At 39.4% G+C, this 18,848-nt stretch overlaps 1 protein-coding gene across 1 annotated transcript in view; it reads right to left on the minus strand.

Annotated features, from left to right (window-relative positions):
• The window catches only part of Gmds (GDP-mannose 4,6-dehydratase), a 537,005-nt gene that overhangs the window by 120,970 nt on the left and 397,187 nt on the right, over positions 1 to 18,848 (minus strand). The window contains exon 8 of the mRNA XM_005355009.3: positions 5,526 to 5,644. Coding sequence (XP_005355066.1) covers positions 5,526 to 5,644 — 119 coding nt within the window. The remainder of the gene's footprint in view (positions 1 to 5,525; positions 5,645 to 18,848) is intronic.

Here is an 18,848-nt window from a genome sequence, read left to right on the forward strand (position 1 = left end):
TGATAATACAGAAAAACCTAAAACATGTGCGAGTCACACATTGTCAAAATGTTAAGAGTCACTAGGGTGACAGGCTAGAACTAAGGAGACTTGTTCTAAAGGAACACCTCATATCCATGCCCCTTTTCTGAAAGAAGGTGATAAAGCTATGGATTTCATCATAGAGTTATGAACAGTCAAAGTCAATGTGTAGGATACATTAAAAGTTGTTATATTTTGGTCTGTCATCTGAAATACCAGACAATGGTGGTTGATAACACTTTCAAAAGAGCTCAGTGCCCAGAACTTCTTCTATCAGAGTCTAGTACCACTGACTATACTAGCATACTAGGCTTTCTCTGTTGAGAAACCAGTACTGGCAAGGCTCATCCTAGGATAGAAAGGGGTCGGTAAATGACAGGAGGCCAGTCCCCAGTGGAAACTGTTTTTGTTTAGGATTTTAATACAAATCTAAAGATTATGTTTGAGAGTAGAGTATATTTATTGCATATGAAAGCTATTGGGTCCTATTTCTAAGACTAAACAGTAAAAAGACACACACACGCGCACACACACACACACACACACACACACACACACCAAGCTTAGAAGATTCTGAGTCAAACTAAGTTTAAAAGTTCTTTGACTTCTGAATATCTTCTAGTAGTTCTCCCTGAGTGGCTTGTCACACAGTTTTTTTTTCTTAAATAAACTAGATCTTAGAGTAGCATCCTATTTTGAGAAAGACAACATGATGTCAAGAAGTACGAACTGAATCCACAGGTCTGCAGGACAGAAGACTAGTGATGACTGTATTCAGGTGTCACTTCCAGGGCAGAAGGGAAGCTGTCCTTCATTTTTTTTTCAGAAAAGTGTCTTAGTGGGAGATACATTTGTAAGCCTGCTCTCAATTAAAGATGTGTTTAAGATGACTTTTTACCACAAAGCATACAAGTTAATTATAGTACTTGGGAAACAGAGAAATGTATGGTGTGAAGAGGTGGCAGGAGGTCTGGAGAGATGGCTTGAAAGTTAAGATCATTTGATGCTCTAGTGGAAGAAGTGGGTTTAGTACCCAGCACCCATATGGTGGATCATAACCACCTGTAATACCAGTTCCAGGACATCCAACACCGCCTTCTTACCTCTGTAGGCACCAGACACACATGTGGTGCACATTGTACATACAGGAAAGCATCATACACATAAAATAAAAATAAATCTAAGAAAAATTTCAAAAAATAAAAGTATAGAATAGAAAGCTAAAATCCCCCCAGAGTGCCACCACATGGAAACCGTCCTCAAAGCCTGACATACTTTCTTTTTTTTTTTGACATATTTTCTTGTGATCTATCACATGCATATCTGCAGGGTATGAAAATTACATCTAAACTTGCATCCTGGCTTTTTTTATTGAATGTTACTAAATCCATGTTTTTTTAATCATATTTGTGTTCCCTCAGCACTATTTTCATTAGTTACATAACAAATTAACTCACACATTTCCACAATGCTGCCTTAGAAGTTTCTTATTTTCTATTTATATAAAATCAATTAGATTGAAGTTAATTTAGAAGTAAAAAAAATGTATAACAGATATGTAGTTTGATGAGTTCTATAACCACCACCACAATCAAGATTCTTTTCATTCAGAAGATTCCCAGTCACTCATGCCATATTTAGACACGTGTTACCCAGGCTGTAATTTGGTGAGACAAATGCCATTTACCCAGTAGTCATGCTCGGGTAAATATTGCTTGGCTTTCTGGCATACCAATTCATTTTCTTAGGGTATCATTTAAATCATATAGTATGTGTTTCCTTGTGTCTTATTTTTTCATCTAGGCATAACTAAGATTTTTAATGATTCACTGATATTATTATATATTAATAATTTATGCCTCTTCTTCATTGAGTAGTATTACATTTGATTATCTACATATTGGTTGATTAGATATTGGGGGAGATAATGTGTCATTAGAAATAACATTGCTATGCATATTTACTATGAGTTGCTATGTATTTATTTTCAATAGTCTCCAAAAAAACATCAAGAACTGCTGGTGGCACAGTAAATATTGGTTAGTTTTTATAAGAAAGCAGAACTATTTCTCAAAGTGATTTTACAGTATTGTTACTTTTAGTACTTCATCTCTTCATCACCATTTAGCATAGTCAGTTTCTGTATTCTGGCCATTCAATAAGGAGAATTTTGGTATTAGTTTGCAGTTTCAATATGCTTTGCTCAAATATCCAGTCACACTGACCATTTTTTTTCTTGCACAGGTTCAAAAATTCAAAAATTTGCTCTTTTTTATTTTTTGGTGTGTGTGTGCAGTGTCTTTTTTCCCCTCATTTGATACATGTCTTGAGCAGGCCTTTTTGCCTCAGGCTTCTCAGTTCTGGGACTATAGCTGTGCTCCACAATGATGTGCTTGAGTTATCTTTTTATTGTTGAATTATTAAAGTTAAAAGTGTTAGATATAAGGGTTTTTGTTTTATATAACACACACACACATTCTTTTTCTTCAAGACTATGGCCTCAACCTTTTTTTTTTTTTTTTTTTTTTTTTTTTTTTTGTTTTGTTTTTTGAGACAGGGTTTCTCTGTGGTTTTGGAGCCTGTCCTGGAACTAGCTCTTGTAGACCAGACTGGCCTCGAACTCACAGAGATCCGACTGCCTCTGCCTCCTGAGTGCTGGGATTAAAGGTGTGCGCCACCACTGCCCGGCTGGCCTCAACTTTTTATTTTGCTCCTGGTCATATTCAAAGAGCAGAGATTTCTATACTGTACCACCGATTTTATGAAAACCACTGTTTTCTCTTTTAGTGATGGGATCAAATCCAGGGCTCCTACAGAGTTGGCAAGTACTACCACTGACATAACACCCCAACCTCCATTTAAAAAAATCATCCTTGACCAGCCTGGTCTACAGAGCTAGTTCCAGGACAGGCTCCAACTCCAGTCACCATGCCTGTCTCGAAATGCCAAAAAAAAAAAAAAAAAAAAAAAAAAAAAAGGCATCCTTGAATTTCCTAGCTTAAGAAATCTTCACCTTTCTCCCATATTGACCTATAAATTCAACAGGAACATGTACATAGCATAAATGCCATAGAGTAAGGTAGTAAAATATAATATATTTGCTATTTAAAAAGGTACCATAACAAAACTAAAGCAGCAAGGTACAGTCTATGATACTATTACACATAACAAACATGAGAATGAGAATTCATTAACCAAAGCTGGATTGAAGGCTCAGTAGCTAAAATCATGTACAGTTCTTGCAAAAGACCAGCACCCATACTGGGAAGCTCACAACTACCTGTAATTCCAGCTCCAGGAGACTCAATGCCCCTTTCTGGACTCTGAGAGCATCTTTAGTAAGCTCTGTACCATAAAGTCTAGGTCTTTTAGACTCTTAGTAAAGTTTTCAACTGGGGGGGGGGTACATTTTTAAACTCATGGTTCACTATGACTTCAGAAAAGGTGTCAAAGCAATACTCGATTCTGATAGTCTATTAGGGACCACAGTCCTGTATTGTCATGAATTTTACCTAGTCTAGCAGTTAAATTAAAAGGTTAAGTGTAGCCAGGCATAGGGGTGCACATTTTTAATTTCCGCTCTCTGGGAGGCAGAGGCAGGTGAATCTCTGTGAGTTCAAGACCAGTCTAGTCATTACAGAGAGTTCCAGGATAACTAGGGCTCTGAAGAGAGACCCTGTCCCCAAAACAGAAACAAACAAATACAACCAATAATTAAATAATTAGTAAAACGGTTAACTCTAGTTTCTTTTATTCATCATGGCCAAAAACCATAAACTTTTTTTTCTGTTTTAAAAAAGAATCTTGGAAAATAGTTTATCTGCACCTTAAAAAGTTAAACATATTACTGTACAACATACAAATTTCACACCCAAATATAACACATGAAAGAAATGAAGGCAGGACCAACATAGGCATTTGTGAATTAATATTCACATTAGTGCTACTGGCAGTAGCTTACAAGGTAAAAAGAACTTGGCTGTCCAAGCAATAGAGAAATGGATTCACAAAATATGACATATAGCCACAATAAAATATTCAGCCTTTTTTTTTTTGAGACAGAATTTCTCTGTAGCTTTGGAGCCTGTCCAGGAACTAGCTCTTGTAGATCAGGCTGGCCTCAAACTCACAGAGATCTGCCTGTCTCTGCCTCCCAAGTGCTGGGATTATAGGCATATGCCACCTGGTCAGTCTTTTTGTGTTTAAGAAAAAACTCTTGCTAGATATAAAGATCAGACTGACTTTGCACCCCTAGTATTCCTGACAGCTCCTCGAGTTAGGAAATTATAGGCTTGTATCACTACATCCAGCTCCTTATCTGTCTTTTAAGAAAATGAAATGCTACCACATGGAAGAATTTTAAAGCATCATGATAATTAAAAAGATAGACACAAAAAGACACATGTGAAAGATTACACTGTCAGGAGCTACCTAAGGACAAGCAAATTCATAGAGCAGAAATTACCAGATAGGAGAATGAAAGGAGGAGTTACTGTTTTTATTTGTGATGAAAAAGTTTGGAAATAGATAGTGGTGATGGTATTATATCACTATGACTGTAATAAATGTCATCAAACTGTATATTAGCCTTAAACCACAAAAAGAATTCTCCATAGTGATTTATCACAATTGTTTTCATATTCCAATAAAATTTTGTGTGATGCCACAAGCATGAGTAATGCATGTGCCGCACTGGGAGAGCTTGTATGAAGGAAAGCACACCAACTGCTGGAACACAGGTGGGATCTGAAGGCTGGGCAGCAGCAATGTATCAGTCTCGGTTTCCAGGGGTTGGTGGCTTATTGTATTTAGGTAAGAGAAAGTCACTGTCTGTAGGTCATGCAAACAGGTACAGCATGACAGAGTACTAAGTCACAGTTACTCTTAATGGCTCAAGGAAAAGAAAAGTATAATCCACCTGAAACTCTTCTCTAAATTTTTGATGGTTTCTGACTCTTAAAATAAAATGTAAGCTGTGCAGTGGTAGCACAAACTTTTAATCCCAGAACTCAGGAGGCAGAGGCAGGTGGATCTCAGAGTTTGAGTCCAGCTTGATCTACAGAGAAAGTTCCAGGACATCCGGGGTTATAAGAGACATCTTGTATCAAAAAACCACTTTGTGCATGTGTGTGTATATATACATATATGTATGAATATATACTTATATGTATGTATATATGAAAGTGCTGAAAAATACTGAGTAATGTTTTCACATTGGTCTCATAAAAGGATACAGGTAGCTGTAATAAAGGCATTATACAACACAGAATTTACCTTACCATAAATTTTAAGTTCAAAAAATAAAAATAAATCTTGAGAAGACTGGTTTAGAAGCTGATAAAGATTTGACATACTAACTGGAGTTGGATATGAGACTCATAAAGGACCTCCTATATTGTTTTACAAGAGACTGAGAGAGGGAGATGGGAAGCAGAATCAAGTGGAAGAGCATGAACAACAAAGACCTGGTGAGCAAGCAGCAAGCAACCAGCAGGCGTACTTACACAATGGTTTTTCCGATGTACATGAATGATTTCTCAACAAATTCACGGACGCTATGAACTTCCCCAGTGGCTATAACAAAGTCTTCTGGCTCATCATTTTGCAACATTAGCCACATAGCCTAGAGAGAAAGAAGTAAAGTCATGTGAGAGTTACTTCATGATCAGGGTGGGAATGTAATAGTATCAAAACACATGATTGGATATGGAAGTTAGAATTGGAAAATGAGTGTGAATTTAATGTAGTATTTTAATTACTGAAGATAGCTCGTATAATTTAATATACATGAGAAAAATTTGAAGAGCATCTTGGTGTGAACACTTGTCCTGATGATTGGCTCAGGGAATCTTTATTTTCAGCAGGCCAGGAGATTCCTACACAGTAGGTCTCCAGACCACAAGTTAAGAGGAAACCATATATCAATACCAAGTGAATAACCTTTGTATATAATACTTATGCAAGAACAGTTTCAGAAGAATTTTTTAATTGTCCTTCTGCCACAGATGGCAGGCAAAAAAGAAAAAAAAGTCTTTTAAAAAATCCTCAAAAGTAGATTCCCATTTCTCAAAAATTAAATGTAAAACATAGCAGTAAAAAGAAACACTGTTAGTAGAGTCAGATAGTAGAAACTACTACATTTGAACAAGTTGTCAACACTGGATATCCAGCCTTCATAGTGTGATGGAAATGTACATACTGAGAGTTAGAGAAGATGGTTGGCACAAATGAAGCAGCATTTTGAACCATGGACTAGGAGCAACTGCCACAATTGACTCTATTTGTTTAGAAAAGCATTTATCAATAATATGTAGGCCTACAGTTTCCACAGCTTAGAATTACATATCAACTGTACGGATATGTGTATATATGGGGATATGATTATGGGGCTGGAGAAATGGCTCAGTGTTTCATTCTACTCCCTGCTCTCCCAGAAGACAGGAATTTGGTTCCTAGTACTCACATCAGGCAGCGCCAACTGCCTGCTCCAGTGTTCTAGGGGTCTGACCTGTCTATCTTCCATGGGCATCTGCACACACGTGTACACACACACACAGATCAAAAATATTTTTAAAACATAGGTGTAGCTGGTATTCATGTACGAGCGTAGGCCTGGGACTTCTTGTAGGCTATGATTGATCATGTGCCTCATAACCTGGAATATATGCTCATTCCCAATTTGTCTCAAAAAGTTGACCTCTGCTGCCATGTTCTGGACCAGGGTCCTGAGTCTACCTGTTGGGATAAGTGCTGTCTCACCGTGAACCAAACACACAATGCACAGTGCCCTACCCAGTCTCAAGCTGCCCTTTAGAACCCTTTTACTTCTCTTAATTAGGTGAAAACCTGCAGCATGCCGACCACACACATGTGTGCATAAGCATGCATGCACATATACAGACACACACAGACAAACATATACACATTTTGGCTTTTGTCAAACTATCTCTAGAGTTTTAGGAAAAAATATGTTTTCAGCTACAATTTCTGTTTGAACATTTGTCTGAGGGACTATATCTGAACAGGGTAAATACAAACAAGTGTGTTTGACTCAGATTTCCAATCTAAAAAGTAATATTTTAGTCAACACTCCAGGACCACTCAGCTGATTTTGTTTTCAAATCTCCTGTGAGTCTGTCTCTGTCTCTCTCTCTCTCTCTCTCTCTCTCTGAAGGAAACAAAGGATTAGAAGAAATGAAGGGACAAGAGTGACTTCAGGTTGCTGTAGGTCTGTCTACATGAGGCCAGGTCCGGTCCTTAGGACTTCTATGTTCCTGGCAGGACTGGTGATCCTGGGAGCCAAAACCAAGAGTCGCTCTATTCTTTCCATCAGACTATCTGGGGCCTTTGACCTATCAATTTCTAGGCATTTCCTCTACAGTTCAAACTGTGCCAGACTCCAGTCTGGGACTGGGGAGGGAAAGGATATACAATTCCAGATCTATTTGTTATTGCTAAAGAGTTTACTGGTTTTTAACAGAGGGATAAGGCTTTGTTTAAATTTCTACAGAGCATAATTAATGATTATTGACTGGTAAATGAAGAACAGGTGACACTTTGGATTAGAAGATAAACGATCCTGTGTTCTAGTGTGATAATGGGTTAGTAATTTGCTATAAAGTCGAGGCCCAGTGCATCCCCTCCAAATGCCAGATCATGTCCGGGAGACAAAGGCCCCTGTGTGAGAAGGACAGAGCCCTCACATGGATCTGCTCCATTTGTTCTTTGATGGATGGCACAACCGAGGCGAGAGTTCACCCATTCTCACCTTCCTGTTCACATGTGGGACCACACGACCCGTGACAGGATAGGCCATGGGCTATGAGCAAATCACCACCTAGCTTTGACTTTTGAAGGAAGAAGCAGTTGTGAGGCTACATGTTTTAGATATCAGTGACCTCTTCTGTCTCTCAAGGAATCAAAGAGGAAAAGCAGGAGTCATCTGGCGTTCTTATGGTGCCCTTTAAGGATGTGACCGACTCAGCCACTTCCTCAGATATTATTTACTTTCATTCTTGACCTGATTACCAGCCCCCCCCCATGCACGGGCACACACATATGTACATGTGTGCATGCGTGCGCGCGCACACACACACACACACACACACACACACACACACACACACACACACCCTTTTTTCATCCATCATACAAGGAGAAAAGCAAATCACTTAAGGGATATACCAGAGTAAGATTCTTTCCCATGGAAATGTCCTTCAGTGGCAAGAGAACAATACAGTTTTCAACTCGCTTCTCAATTTATTTTGCATTAAAGGCCCATGAGGTTAAGGGAAATCTGACGCTGTACAATTGATGTTTGACAACCAAGTTGAGATAAGTGTAGATTTTAAAGGTATTGTTAATCCCACTGGATTTTCTCCCCTATATTACGTGCATATAATACACGTAACTGAACTATATAATTCCTGCAACTATATAATTAACCTATGCGCTTTGCAAATCTAATTTAGAGAAATAAAAAGCAACTTTACATTTGTAAATTTCAGACCAAAACACCCCTTCATAGTCTTCTCTTCAGCTCTTCAAATGATAAATATGAACACAAGAGGTTCAGGAGCCCTGGTGAGAGGCCAATCTTGCTTGATCAGTACGTTGCCAGCTCCAGTGGCTGCTCACAGTGGCCCAGTGAAGGAGAACACTGAAAATACATCACCACAGACGACTGGCTACACTGATTCCATGCATGCCGTTTGGGGTATGATGTGTGTTTGTCTTAAAAATCTGGATCCTACAATTGCTTCCACTTTGTCATTAATCTCCAGTTCAGTATCCAAGCCACGAACACTGATTAACTGAGTTGGCACCATGAATAACAAGATTGGTTAATCAAGGTGATGTTTAACTATGTGCATCTGACTACTGCTTTGTTAAGCTTGATATTTTTGTGTTTATGAGCTATTTTTATTTATTATGTGTGTATTTATATGCTAATTGTCATGAAAATATTTTTCTTTTTTTAATTTTTGAGACAGGGTTTCTCATTATATAGACATATGCATGTAATATAGGGGAGAAAATCTAGGAAATAATTCTAATGTATGCTTGCTTCTGATTGGACAAAGGTCGGAAGGACATAGCCTGTGGTAGTGGTCTTATTCTCATCCAGTGGGATTAACAATACCTTTAAAATATTTTAGTAATTTACTGTCAGTGGACAAGCCTTAACTATAAGGATAACTGAGATAATACTAACACATACGTAGTTAAGAATCTATGAGAAATTTCTATGGTGTTTTTAATTAAAATTTTTCAGGTTTAAAAAACGTGATTCATAAAAGAACCTGAATGAAAAAAACTAAACATGAAAAAATGTTAAATTGATCATTTATGGCTGTATAAACAATTCTAAAAGATAGTGACTTCAGCGTTTTGTTGCTTGGAACTTCTGGAGGGCTCAGAGGACACAGCTCATCTTGATTTCTGGTGATTCGGGCTATGTGGATCAGGCTGGACTATGGAATGGTGATGGCTTTCCTCCTGGACCTTGGAGCCTAGGCTTACTTACATTTAGGACTCCTCATGATCATTCTTCATGGCCATGGTTTCCCATCATTTCACCCTGGCTCTGGCTTCTTACCTGGTATCTATTCCCATAAAGGTGAACAGAGTTGAAGGCCTTAAAAGGGCTTGTCTTGAAAGCTGATGTTCAGCTGGAGCCTCCTGCTCGCCCGTGTATGGTCCAGGAAGCCCCATTTCTGTCTCTCTCTCTTTCTCCAAACCCTGCCTGCTCAGAAAGTCTCCAAACAAAGAAAAGGCACCAAAAGTCTAGTTCTGCACTCTTGGAACTACTGCAGTTTCCTTCTCTATTGCTACCAGGCACCCAAGTCCCCAGCTAAGCACTCAGCGTTTGACCACACTTAGGCACAAATCTAGCATGTGGCAGACATGCCATCACCCCTTACCTACATTTTATAAAACTTTCATGCCCTGCCTGGGGTGTGCAAGACTTCTCTGGCCTCTCTGAGACCTGAGACTGGTGAAACCACTTGGGATTTGCTTTGTTCAATATATCTATTGTTATACTTTTTCAGTGTAGGGAAGAAACTTATTATGGGGAAAGGGGGCAGCAAACCTATTACCTGCTATCACTTTCTAGGCAAGCTTTTGGTTGTAGTCAGTCCATTATCAAACACAGGGAAAATAGAATTTCTCTTCTTACGGACATAGTCACACTGCAAAAAGATGTGCAGGATGGGTGCAGTAATTACATCTGTTTCTAGAAGGATCTACCACAAAAGGATATTGTGTGCGGGATTTACTGCCAAATGGATATTTAGGTATTGCAACAAATCCATATAGCTGTGTGTATTTGTTTGCAACAGGGTCTCAGAATGTTCTGGCACTCTCTCCATGTAGCCCAGGCTATTGTGGTACTAGAAAGAGTCCTGTTTTGCCTCCTGATGACATCATAGGAACACACCACCATTCCTGGCTCTACACTTTCAGTTTCTTTGTAAAGTTCCATATATCCCTTAAATTGCCCAATCATTGGTTTATATGATGGAAAAATAATTTAAAGACTGGCACCTGTGATGGAGAAGCTCACTTTCTGGTCGCTATAATCTGACAAGTGTTCTAACTTGGCCCAACACCACTACTGTCACAACACACTTCCCAGAAGTAGCTCTTTCTTGGAGCACACCCAGCCACCTACCTCAGCCAGGTGTTTCCAATTACCTGCTCCCACTCAATACTCAGGTAAGCCATTCTAGAATTAGTGTCTGGCTCAGTGGGGACAATTTAGTAGCCTTATGAATGGTAGAGGAAATTTCTTTACACTTATGAGCACCTAATTGGCTACCTCCTTGCTTTAAGCTCCTGGTTGTAGTATGAAAATCTCTTCAAATCCATTTGCCTTTCAGTGACCATACTCATCAAGCCTGTCTAAACCACCGGAGTGTGACCTTGAGATTCAACTTCTGGGCTGCTTCTACATTCCTTTCAATAGTAGGTCCTGGTGTTACCATAGGCCTTTCCTTCCCAGTAAATAACTACTATGCCATGAACTAAATACAGGGCAGTATCAGCCCAAATATAAAGAGTTTATAATTTCCTATCTGCCACATTACAAAAGCAAGAGAAGCTAGTTTTAATGTTTTATTTAATCCAATATAATTAGTATCTTATCCTGATATAAACATTATCCAGGTATTCCACATACCTTTACTATTTTCTAAATCTTTGCACTTATAGCATAGTTCAAATCAGAAGAGCTCTGTGGCCACATGAGAGCATGTCATGCTGTACAGTGCAAGGCAAAGAGTAGGCTTCAGATTAAGGAAAGAACGCTGGCCTACTATATGACACCCTACCCGAATCCTGCTTGCACAATCCTGCTAAGAGACTGCAGGGCTCTAGGGAAGAAGAACACTCCTGGAGAAATAATCCCACCTCTCCCTCACCTTCACACACTATGTCTACACCCTGACTTCTGCATCCATTTCATCAGTCATGCTAAGTTAGGAAAGCAAACAAACTTAAAAAATAGCATATCCAGGTTTACTTTTATTGACAGTGGCATTTGACTGACTGCCTCAATTACATACAAATTGGCAAGGATAGCATATACCCTATTTCCTGCCAGAATACCTGTGATAAACACCCAAAGAACATTTATGGGTTTGGTGAGATGTAATAAAGGTGGCAGGAATTCTCAAATTTCAGCATACATCAGAATCATTTGGGAGATGAAAAGAGATTGCTGGACCTCTTTAGCCCAGAAGATTCTAACTGAAAGGCCTGGATGGCTCCACAGAGCGTGCAGGCACAACAAATTCATGGGAAAGCTGGCGTGTTGCTCTGAATATACTCAGAGTTCTACTGGAGCAGTCTTGGCACCAGACTGCCTGGGATTCAATTACAGATGGCTGCTTATAGGTAACTGCTGGTAAGCTAACCTGATACTAAAGAATATCCTATCTTATGGGGTTGTTTTAAGACTAAACATTTAGCTAACATCTAAAGCGTCTGCAAGTGTATCCAGGACATAGGAAGTGCTTAAAAAAAAACCTATTATTTATTAGCAGGAGACGGGTGATGACAATGATTATGTAGCTTGGGAGGATGACTGGCCCCGCCCCATGACAAAACTCTTGTACCCATAAATGGCAAAGGGAAGGATGGCCTATTGGGTGGGGTGATTAAATCCCAAGTCAGTTAGTCAGAGCCACAGAATTTTATAGCTGGAAGGGGCCTCAGAGGTGTTCTCATTCAATTCAACTCACTCTAAAGATGAAGCAACTGAAACCAGAGAGATTAAGTGGCTCGCCTACAGACACGCACCCATTTCAGTGTGGAGCTGGAGCTGGAACTCCTATGATAAAGCATAGGGCAGGTGACAAACTGTTGCAGCCTGACCCAGACAGCAGACCAAGCAGTTAAAACATTTATGAACTATCTGCTAGAAGCTAGTCTCTGGAGGTGTTCTAGGAAGGGACACACAGAACAGATGCTGTGCCTGGGTTGGGAACTTTTGAAACTTACATAGAAAAGACAAACTCCTTGTGGCGTCTGTGAGCCAGAAGTCATGGCTCCTTTTTAAATAAAGGTCTCCTTCCAGTGAATAACACTGACCCCACCCAGCAGTCCAGCTGAAGGTGAATAAAAGTCACTGAACCAGGTGACTGTCACTGTGCTTCCTGACTAAGTGACCTCCTTATAATGAATGGAGGCCTGACAAGTCTGGATCAATCATAGTGTCAAAGATGCCTGCATGAGACATAGACAGCACAGGGTCCACTGAGGCTGGTGGAGCCTGCTCCATACGGATGCAGAGGAAGGTTTGCCCAGGGGTAGTATGACCAGCACCAAGAGGGCAACTTATAAGAGTAGAGGAGTCAGAATGGAGAATGGAGCAGAGGACAGAAGCATTGAGCAAAGTAAGTCTTACTCTCTGAATCTGAGATATATACCCAAGGCTCCTATGACAGATCTCTTTCTGATTTGAGTTGGTTTCTGGTCTGTGTGCCAACAAACTCAGATGAAGACAGCTAGAGGCCAAGCATGAGTTATGGACCTGCAAGCCTCTATCTGTTCTAAGAGGCAAATGGAGGATTCAGTGGGGAAGCATCATGTGCCTACTGGCCACCCAAGTGTATCCTGCCATGGAAGAGGTGCCAACATGAAAGCAGGGGTGCTGCTTATCAGTTGTTAGTGTCTGTGACCATCATTCAGCTCGTGTGTAACTATAACAGCAATAGTGAGCAAGGCTGACCACCATTTTAGTAACTGGGAACCTAGTGTCCCATTTGATTTTACTCATGGAAACTCTTCAAATATGTATCCTCAGAAAGACCAATTACAAAAGTCACATTGTCGAGTTGAAAGTCACTCTTCTATTAGTATTCTTAAAAATACTCTTGTATAGAATAGCTGTGATAATTCTTTCTGTAATTTTATTTGCTGAATTTGAAAATGCCAACTACAATAAGTAGACGAGCTCTGTTCTTATGGATAGTCAGACTGCTCTACCTGCTTTGGTTTGGCTTGTGATCCTCATATGTCTGTTACAAAGATGCCTAGATGCTGGCTCTGCAACGTTTTTGATTAACGCAGATAATAAAGGAAGCCATCCACATTTAAGAAAATACTGATCATGACAATTGAGTGTGAGTTCAGTGACACAGGAGAAATTACATCATTCAATACACACACACACACACACACACACACACACACACACACACACACGTCCCTTAGTAAGAACAAATCCATACTAAACAAAGCTAAAGAACAAAACAGCTCATTTTGTTCTCCAATATTTAAAATACAAATAAAAAGTTTGTTCTACAAACACAATTATTAAAACATACACAGAAGATCATAGGAGACTTTAAAAATTTTAATCACATATAACTAAAGAAAACTTAGAAAAAAAGCCTATAATAAATTAGCATTATCAAAAAATGTTTCAAATATTTAAAAAATTTTTATAGCTAAAAATATTTTTAAGGAATCTTTAGAAAAATATATAATTTATTAGATCTTAGGAAGCTATTACTTTTATTTTTGGTGACTAAAATTTTAAGTTTGACCAGAATCAATGATTGCTCAATATTGTTAACCAAAAAAATCTATAACCACGTAACATGGTAAGTAATGTAGCCTAGGCAAATGTTAAGGACTAAGCTCTAAGAGGACTCTTTTTCTGTTAATATAATAAATTTTTAACATTAATTTCATGTGAATGAATGAACAGTATCTTCATTGTTTTCTTGAACACTATTTTAGTGTTGTATTTTTTTGCTTGTGTCAATGAGTGTCAAAATATTGTTCTTTTAATATATGAAAGTATTTGCATAGTGCTTTATTACAGATCATCAGATGTTGGCTGGAGGCAAAATAAAACAGAGACGCTCCAGTTGGGAAATCTCACTAGTAATGAAAAGCAAGAATCTTTAACACATTCAGTTTTCCTCCCACTTTTTTTCCCTCAAGTAAACAGTGATTTATTTGCCTCACAACTGGTGATATTAAATGCCAGAGGAAAAAACAAACAAACAAAAAATTAAAAGAGATAAAACTAAAACCTTCACTTCCTTAAAAATGAAACAGAAAGCTAGTAAGAAAAAAGCAGAAACTCTAAGATGGAGCTCTGAGATCTTGACATAAATCAAAAGTAACACAATGGAAATCCACTCAAGAAAGGCCAAGGAAGCCTGACTTTGAGCAGCAGCAGAGACACACTGGTAGCTCTGTCAGGTTAACCGTTTTCTTTCTGTATCACACACACTGCTTGCTGTTCCCATTTATCCTCGCTGCCAAAGGTGAGGTGTCCACAGGCAGGAATCGGAAGTAGTTTCTATTCATTTTTTTCTCCTCCCTAATACTAATTATCTTGTTGTTTGGTACTGACTGAAAAGACAAAATGCCCATTCTTTTGCAGAAGTGCAGGCTCTGGCTGATGGGTTACTCACGATGAAACTGAGGGCTGTACCCAGGCTGCGGTTGGGACAGCACAGCTCAGAGCTGGCTGCCAGGCAGGCTAGCGAAGGCCACGCTCACACAGCGAGCAGCCAGACCAGCCTTTCAAGTCAAGTGTTGGCTTGTAGACACATCAGTTAATCAGCTATGAAATCACCACCACAATGTACTTATTGATCACACAGGGCTAATGACGCAACTCTTGGCCTGGAGAGGATGTGTGCTTCATTCTCTCGGTTTCCAACCTTCAGAGAAAGAGCACTTTGAGCAGTGTTTATGAAAGGCAGATACTAACTGTGATCTGAATCTTCCTGGGGAGTTGGGCGATGCTCAGTCTTCCCGTGGTGTGCACCCAGCACATTCACACTCGCTGCTCTCAAAGAACTAGACGGCGTTTTCACTCCATTATACTTTGGAGGAAAGTTTTCAAAATGCCTCAAACTGTCTGGACTCAAACAAAATTTTAATGCCATTTCTGTAGATTTTAGTTTTGCTTTGAGATCCTAGAGAATGCTGATTACTTTATCAAAGAATAGCATCAAAGGTAATCTACTTACTATTCTAGAAAATTAAAAATCAATATTTACAAAAGCTGTCAATTTTGTAGTGGTCTTCATGTCTCCAGACCATTGGTACACTTTCACTGCTCCTGAGAGTGAGCTAGTAGACGCACGTGATAATCATGCTACACATCCTATTGTTTTGGTAAGCTTTGTTGTGAGGCAGGAAAGGGAGAAACAAGGCAGGTGAGGGTGATGAGTGCTGCTGGACCTGCTTTGAGACACTCTAAGGTGGAACTAGGGTCATGCAGAATACAAACCCAGATGTCTCTTCTCAACTTACTAGCTCCAGTGTCCTGTCCTCTAGCATGCGTCCTCTCAGCTACAATAACAAAGAACCAATTTGGTTCTGAGTGGGCTAAGAGGAGTGCAATTAGACTGGAGAATCAGTGAATTAAGTCTTACAGAAAACTTTCAGTACATCAATTCTCCAAAGACACAGAAATAAAGCCCCAGGGTCTCCCTTAGAGTAATGTGGGAAATGTCCCGCCCCCTTCAGTGTGCACTTCTTGCTATAAGACTTGGATACAAACTGAGTGTGCAGATATTAGAGTAGGGTCAGTGTGAGAACAAACTTGATTAAGTGACAGCACGATTGCTTCTTTCTATTTTCTTTCATATATAGACTGCCCTGTATGTAACACACTCCAGGAAAAATAAAAATAAAAAAAAACCCAGAAAAATCCAAGTATTGCATTTCTACCAGTATAAAATGGACTGTATGTTCACTTTGGGTAACCAATGGGGACAATAGGACATTCCAGTTGGTATTATGATGGTTCTGTAAGGCAGTGGGAACCAGTTTTTGTCTATAGGACACTTGCTGTTTCATATTTAGTGTTAGATTGGAACTCTTCTAGGACCACCATGGAAAGGGGCAAGAAAGGACTAACCATTTGCTCTGAAATATTCACAGTGCCCATTACTACAGTGCTCAGGATACACACCAGGAGACAGCGCCACCTGCTGGTGCTGCCCCTGCAGGCCCATGCCAATAGGAGAGTCTCTAGGCGCCAACACTCCTGACTGTTCTTGTTGTGCTCTATTTCATGCAGTACAACCATGAGAGCTGGAGATTAAGAGTGAAGAAAATGCTGTGTTTATTTCTCTACAATGAACTTATTCTCAGCAAAAAAAGAAAGAAAGAAAGAAAAAAAGCAGCGCCAGCAGCTTAGAAAGCTTTCTGCAATAAAGTATATACTTTTATACATGATAGAAGGTACTTGTTACACCTGTGGGACAACTTGGGAAAGGAAATGTAAAAACATGAACTCAAAACAAAACTGTGGATCTGGGGAGATGGCTTATTTGAGCATCTGAGTTCCTTTTTCAGCACCAATATGAAAAGTCAGGAATGGTAGCATGTGTTTGTAATGGAAGTGCTGGGGGCAGGGGCAGAGACTGGAGAATCCCCAAGGTTCATTGGTCAGCTCACCTAGTAGAACAGTGAGCTATCTCTAAATTCAGGGAAAGACTCTGCCTCAAAAAGGAAGGTAGATAGATGGTTCCTGAGGTTGACCTCTGGTCCCCTCACACATGTATTTATATATTAATGTATATTTATGAATTTATGACCCTCTGGGGGAGGGAGAACATTTTATCCTTAGGAATTTCTGCTCCCTGCCCAAAATGGGTTGGGTAACATCAAACTTTGAAAACAGCACAAACCTCTGGTAGTGTGTGTGTGTGTGTGTGTGTGTGTGTGTGTGTGTGTGTGCGTGCAGGTGCATGTGCGCATGTCTCATATGTAGCTTTCTGCTACTTCATGATGTGGATGGACTGAGATGGCCATAGAGACGAGAGGTAAAGCATGTGGGTGTGTTCATCCATCCAAATGGAGTATTTTTATAGGAAAATAAATGAACATGAAGGGACAGTTTCCCCATTACACTGTAGAAAGAATTCAGCGAGGTTTGTGGCTTGGTAGGCTTGTTGCTTTAGACTACTTCCTTAACTTATTTCACCAAGATTTTCTTATACAGGTTAGAGGGTTTTAGATATCCCACCCAATAATATATGGAGAGCACTTTGTGATCTACTGAATATTATTGCTATTATAAACAATAATATTATTGGAGAGAATTCCTGGGTTATTATCTGAGAGATCAGTGTTCCATAATGATCCTCAAGATATGATGTGATAATTCCCTGGGATGTTATCATACAAAACATAGAAATACAGTATTTTTCAGAGCACTAATTCCTTTAATATGCATTTTAGAAAAGAATCTGGGCCTTCAACATTTTATCCTTAGGAATTTCTGCTCCCTGCCCAAAATGGGTTGGGTAACATCAAACTTTGAAAACAGCACAAACCTCTGGTAGTGTGTGTGTGTGTGTGTGTGTGTGCGTGCAGGTGCAGGTGCAGGTGCATGTGCGCATGTCTCATATGTAGCTTTCTGCTACTTCATGAAAATAAATTTGTATTGTTTGTATTATACAGGGAGGTGTTTCTAAGTGGGTAGCCTTGTTTTCTCGATGGTGAGCTACAATATTTTTTAATAAATGCCATTCTCTTGCCAAAGACATTTCTAAATAGTAAAAAACTGTATTTTGACATCTCAGTGAGGAAGAAAAACCTGTAAGTAGAGTCTAAACAGAAGGGTGAGCAAAAGATTTAAACAAATCAAATCCTTTAAAAGGTAGATACCAAATTAAACCAATCCAAAATAAAACAAACAAACAAAAACTTTAAAAACTGATCCCAAGCTTCAGATTGTGCTGTTTGGAACCAGATTGTAATGTAAGCATACCAGAACCCTAATGCCATACTTTAGTCAACATTATTTTCCTAATTATCTTGGCTTAAGTGTTTCCAAGCTTTGCTGTTTATTTTGGCAAAAGGCCTCTTAGCTCCTCCACTATCTTCCTAGAGCTGGGACAGTGTTAACAAGGTTAGGTAGGAATACAACCCATTAATAGGCATCAATGGCTGTGGTCTGAAAACTTTTCAAACAGATAAGAAGGCAACTGGGCAGCCTGAACACAGAAGAGAATAAGACTAAGCCTCCTAAGTGTTTTTCTGCCATAGCTCTGGTGAGAGCAATCAGGAGGCTTTCCTCAACACTCTTGTTAGAAAATCAAGTAAATTCACTCTATTGTTTAAGTTTACAGATGGAGAAACTGAGACAAGCTTAGAAGGCTGACCTGCAAAGGGTCACATGGCGACTGATCAGGAACACAAGGCAAATTTCCTGCTCCCTCGGCCAGTTTTCCACCCCATCTACCCGTTGAAACGAAACAGCAGAAGCTTAGTTTTTGATAAGCAGTTCCATGAAAACACATCCTGTGCCAGATTCTCTCTGGTGCCCAAAGACACTCCCT

The sequence above is a fragment of the Microtus ochrogaster genome, chromosome 16, assembly GCF_000317375.1.
Source record: "Microtus ochrogaster isolate Prairie Vole_2 chromosome 16, MicOch1.0, whole genome shotgun sequence".
NCBI lineage: Eukaryota > Metazoa > Chordata > Mammalia > Rodentia > Cricetidae > Microtus > Microtus ochrogaster.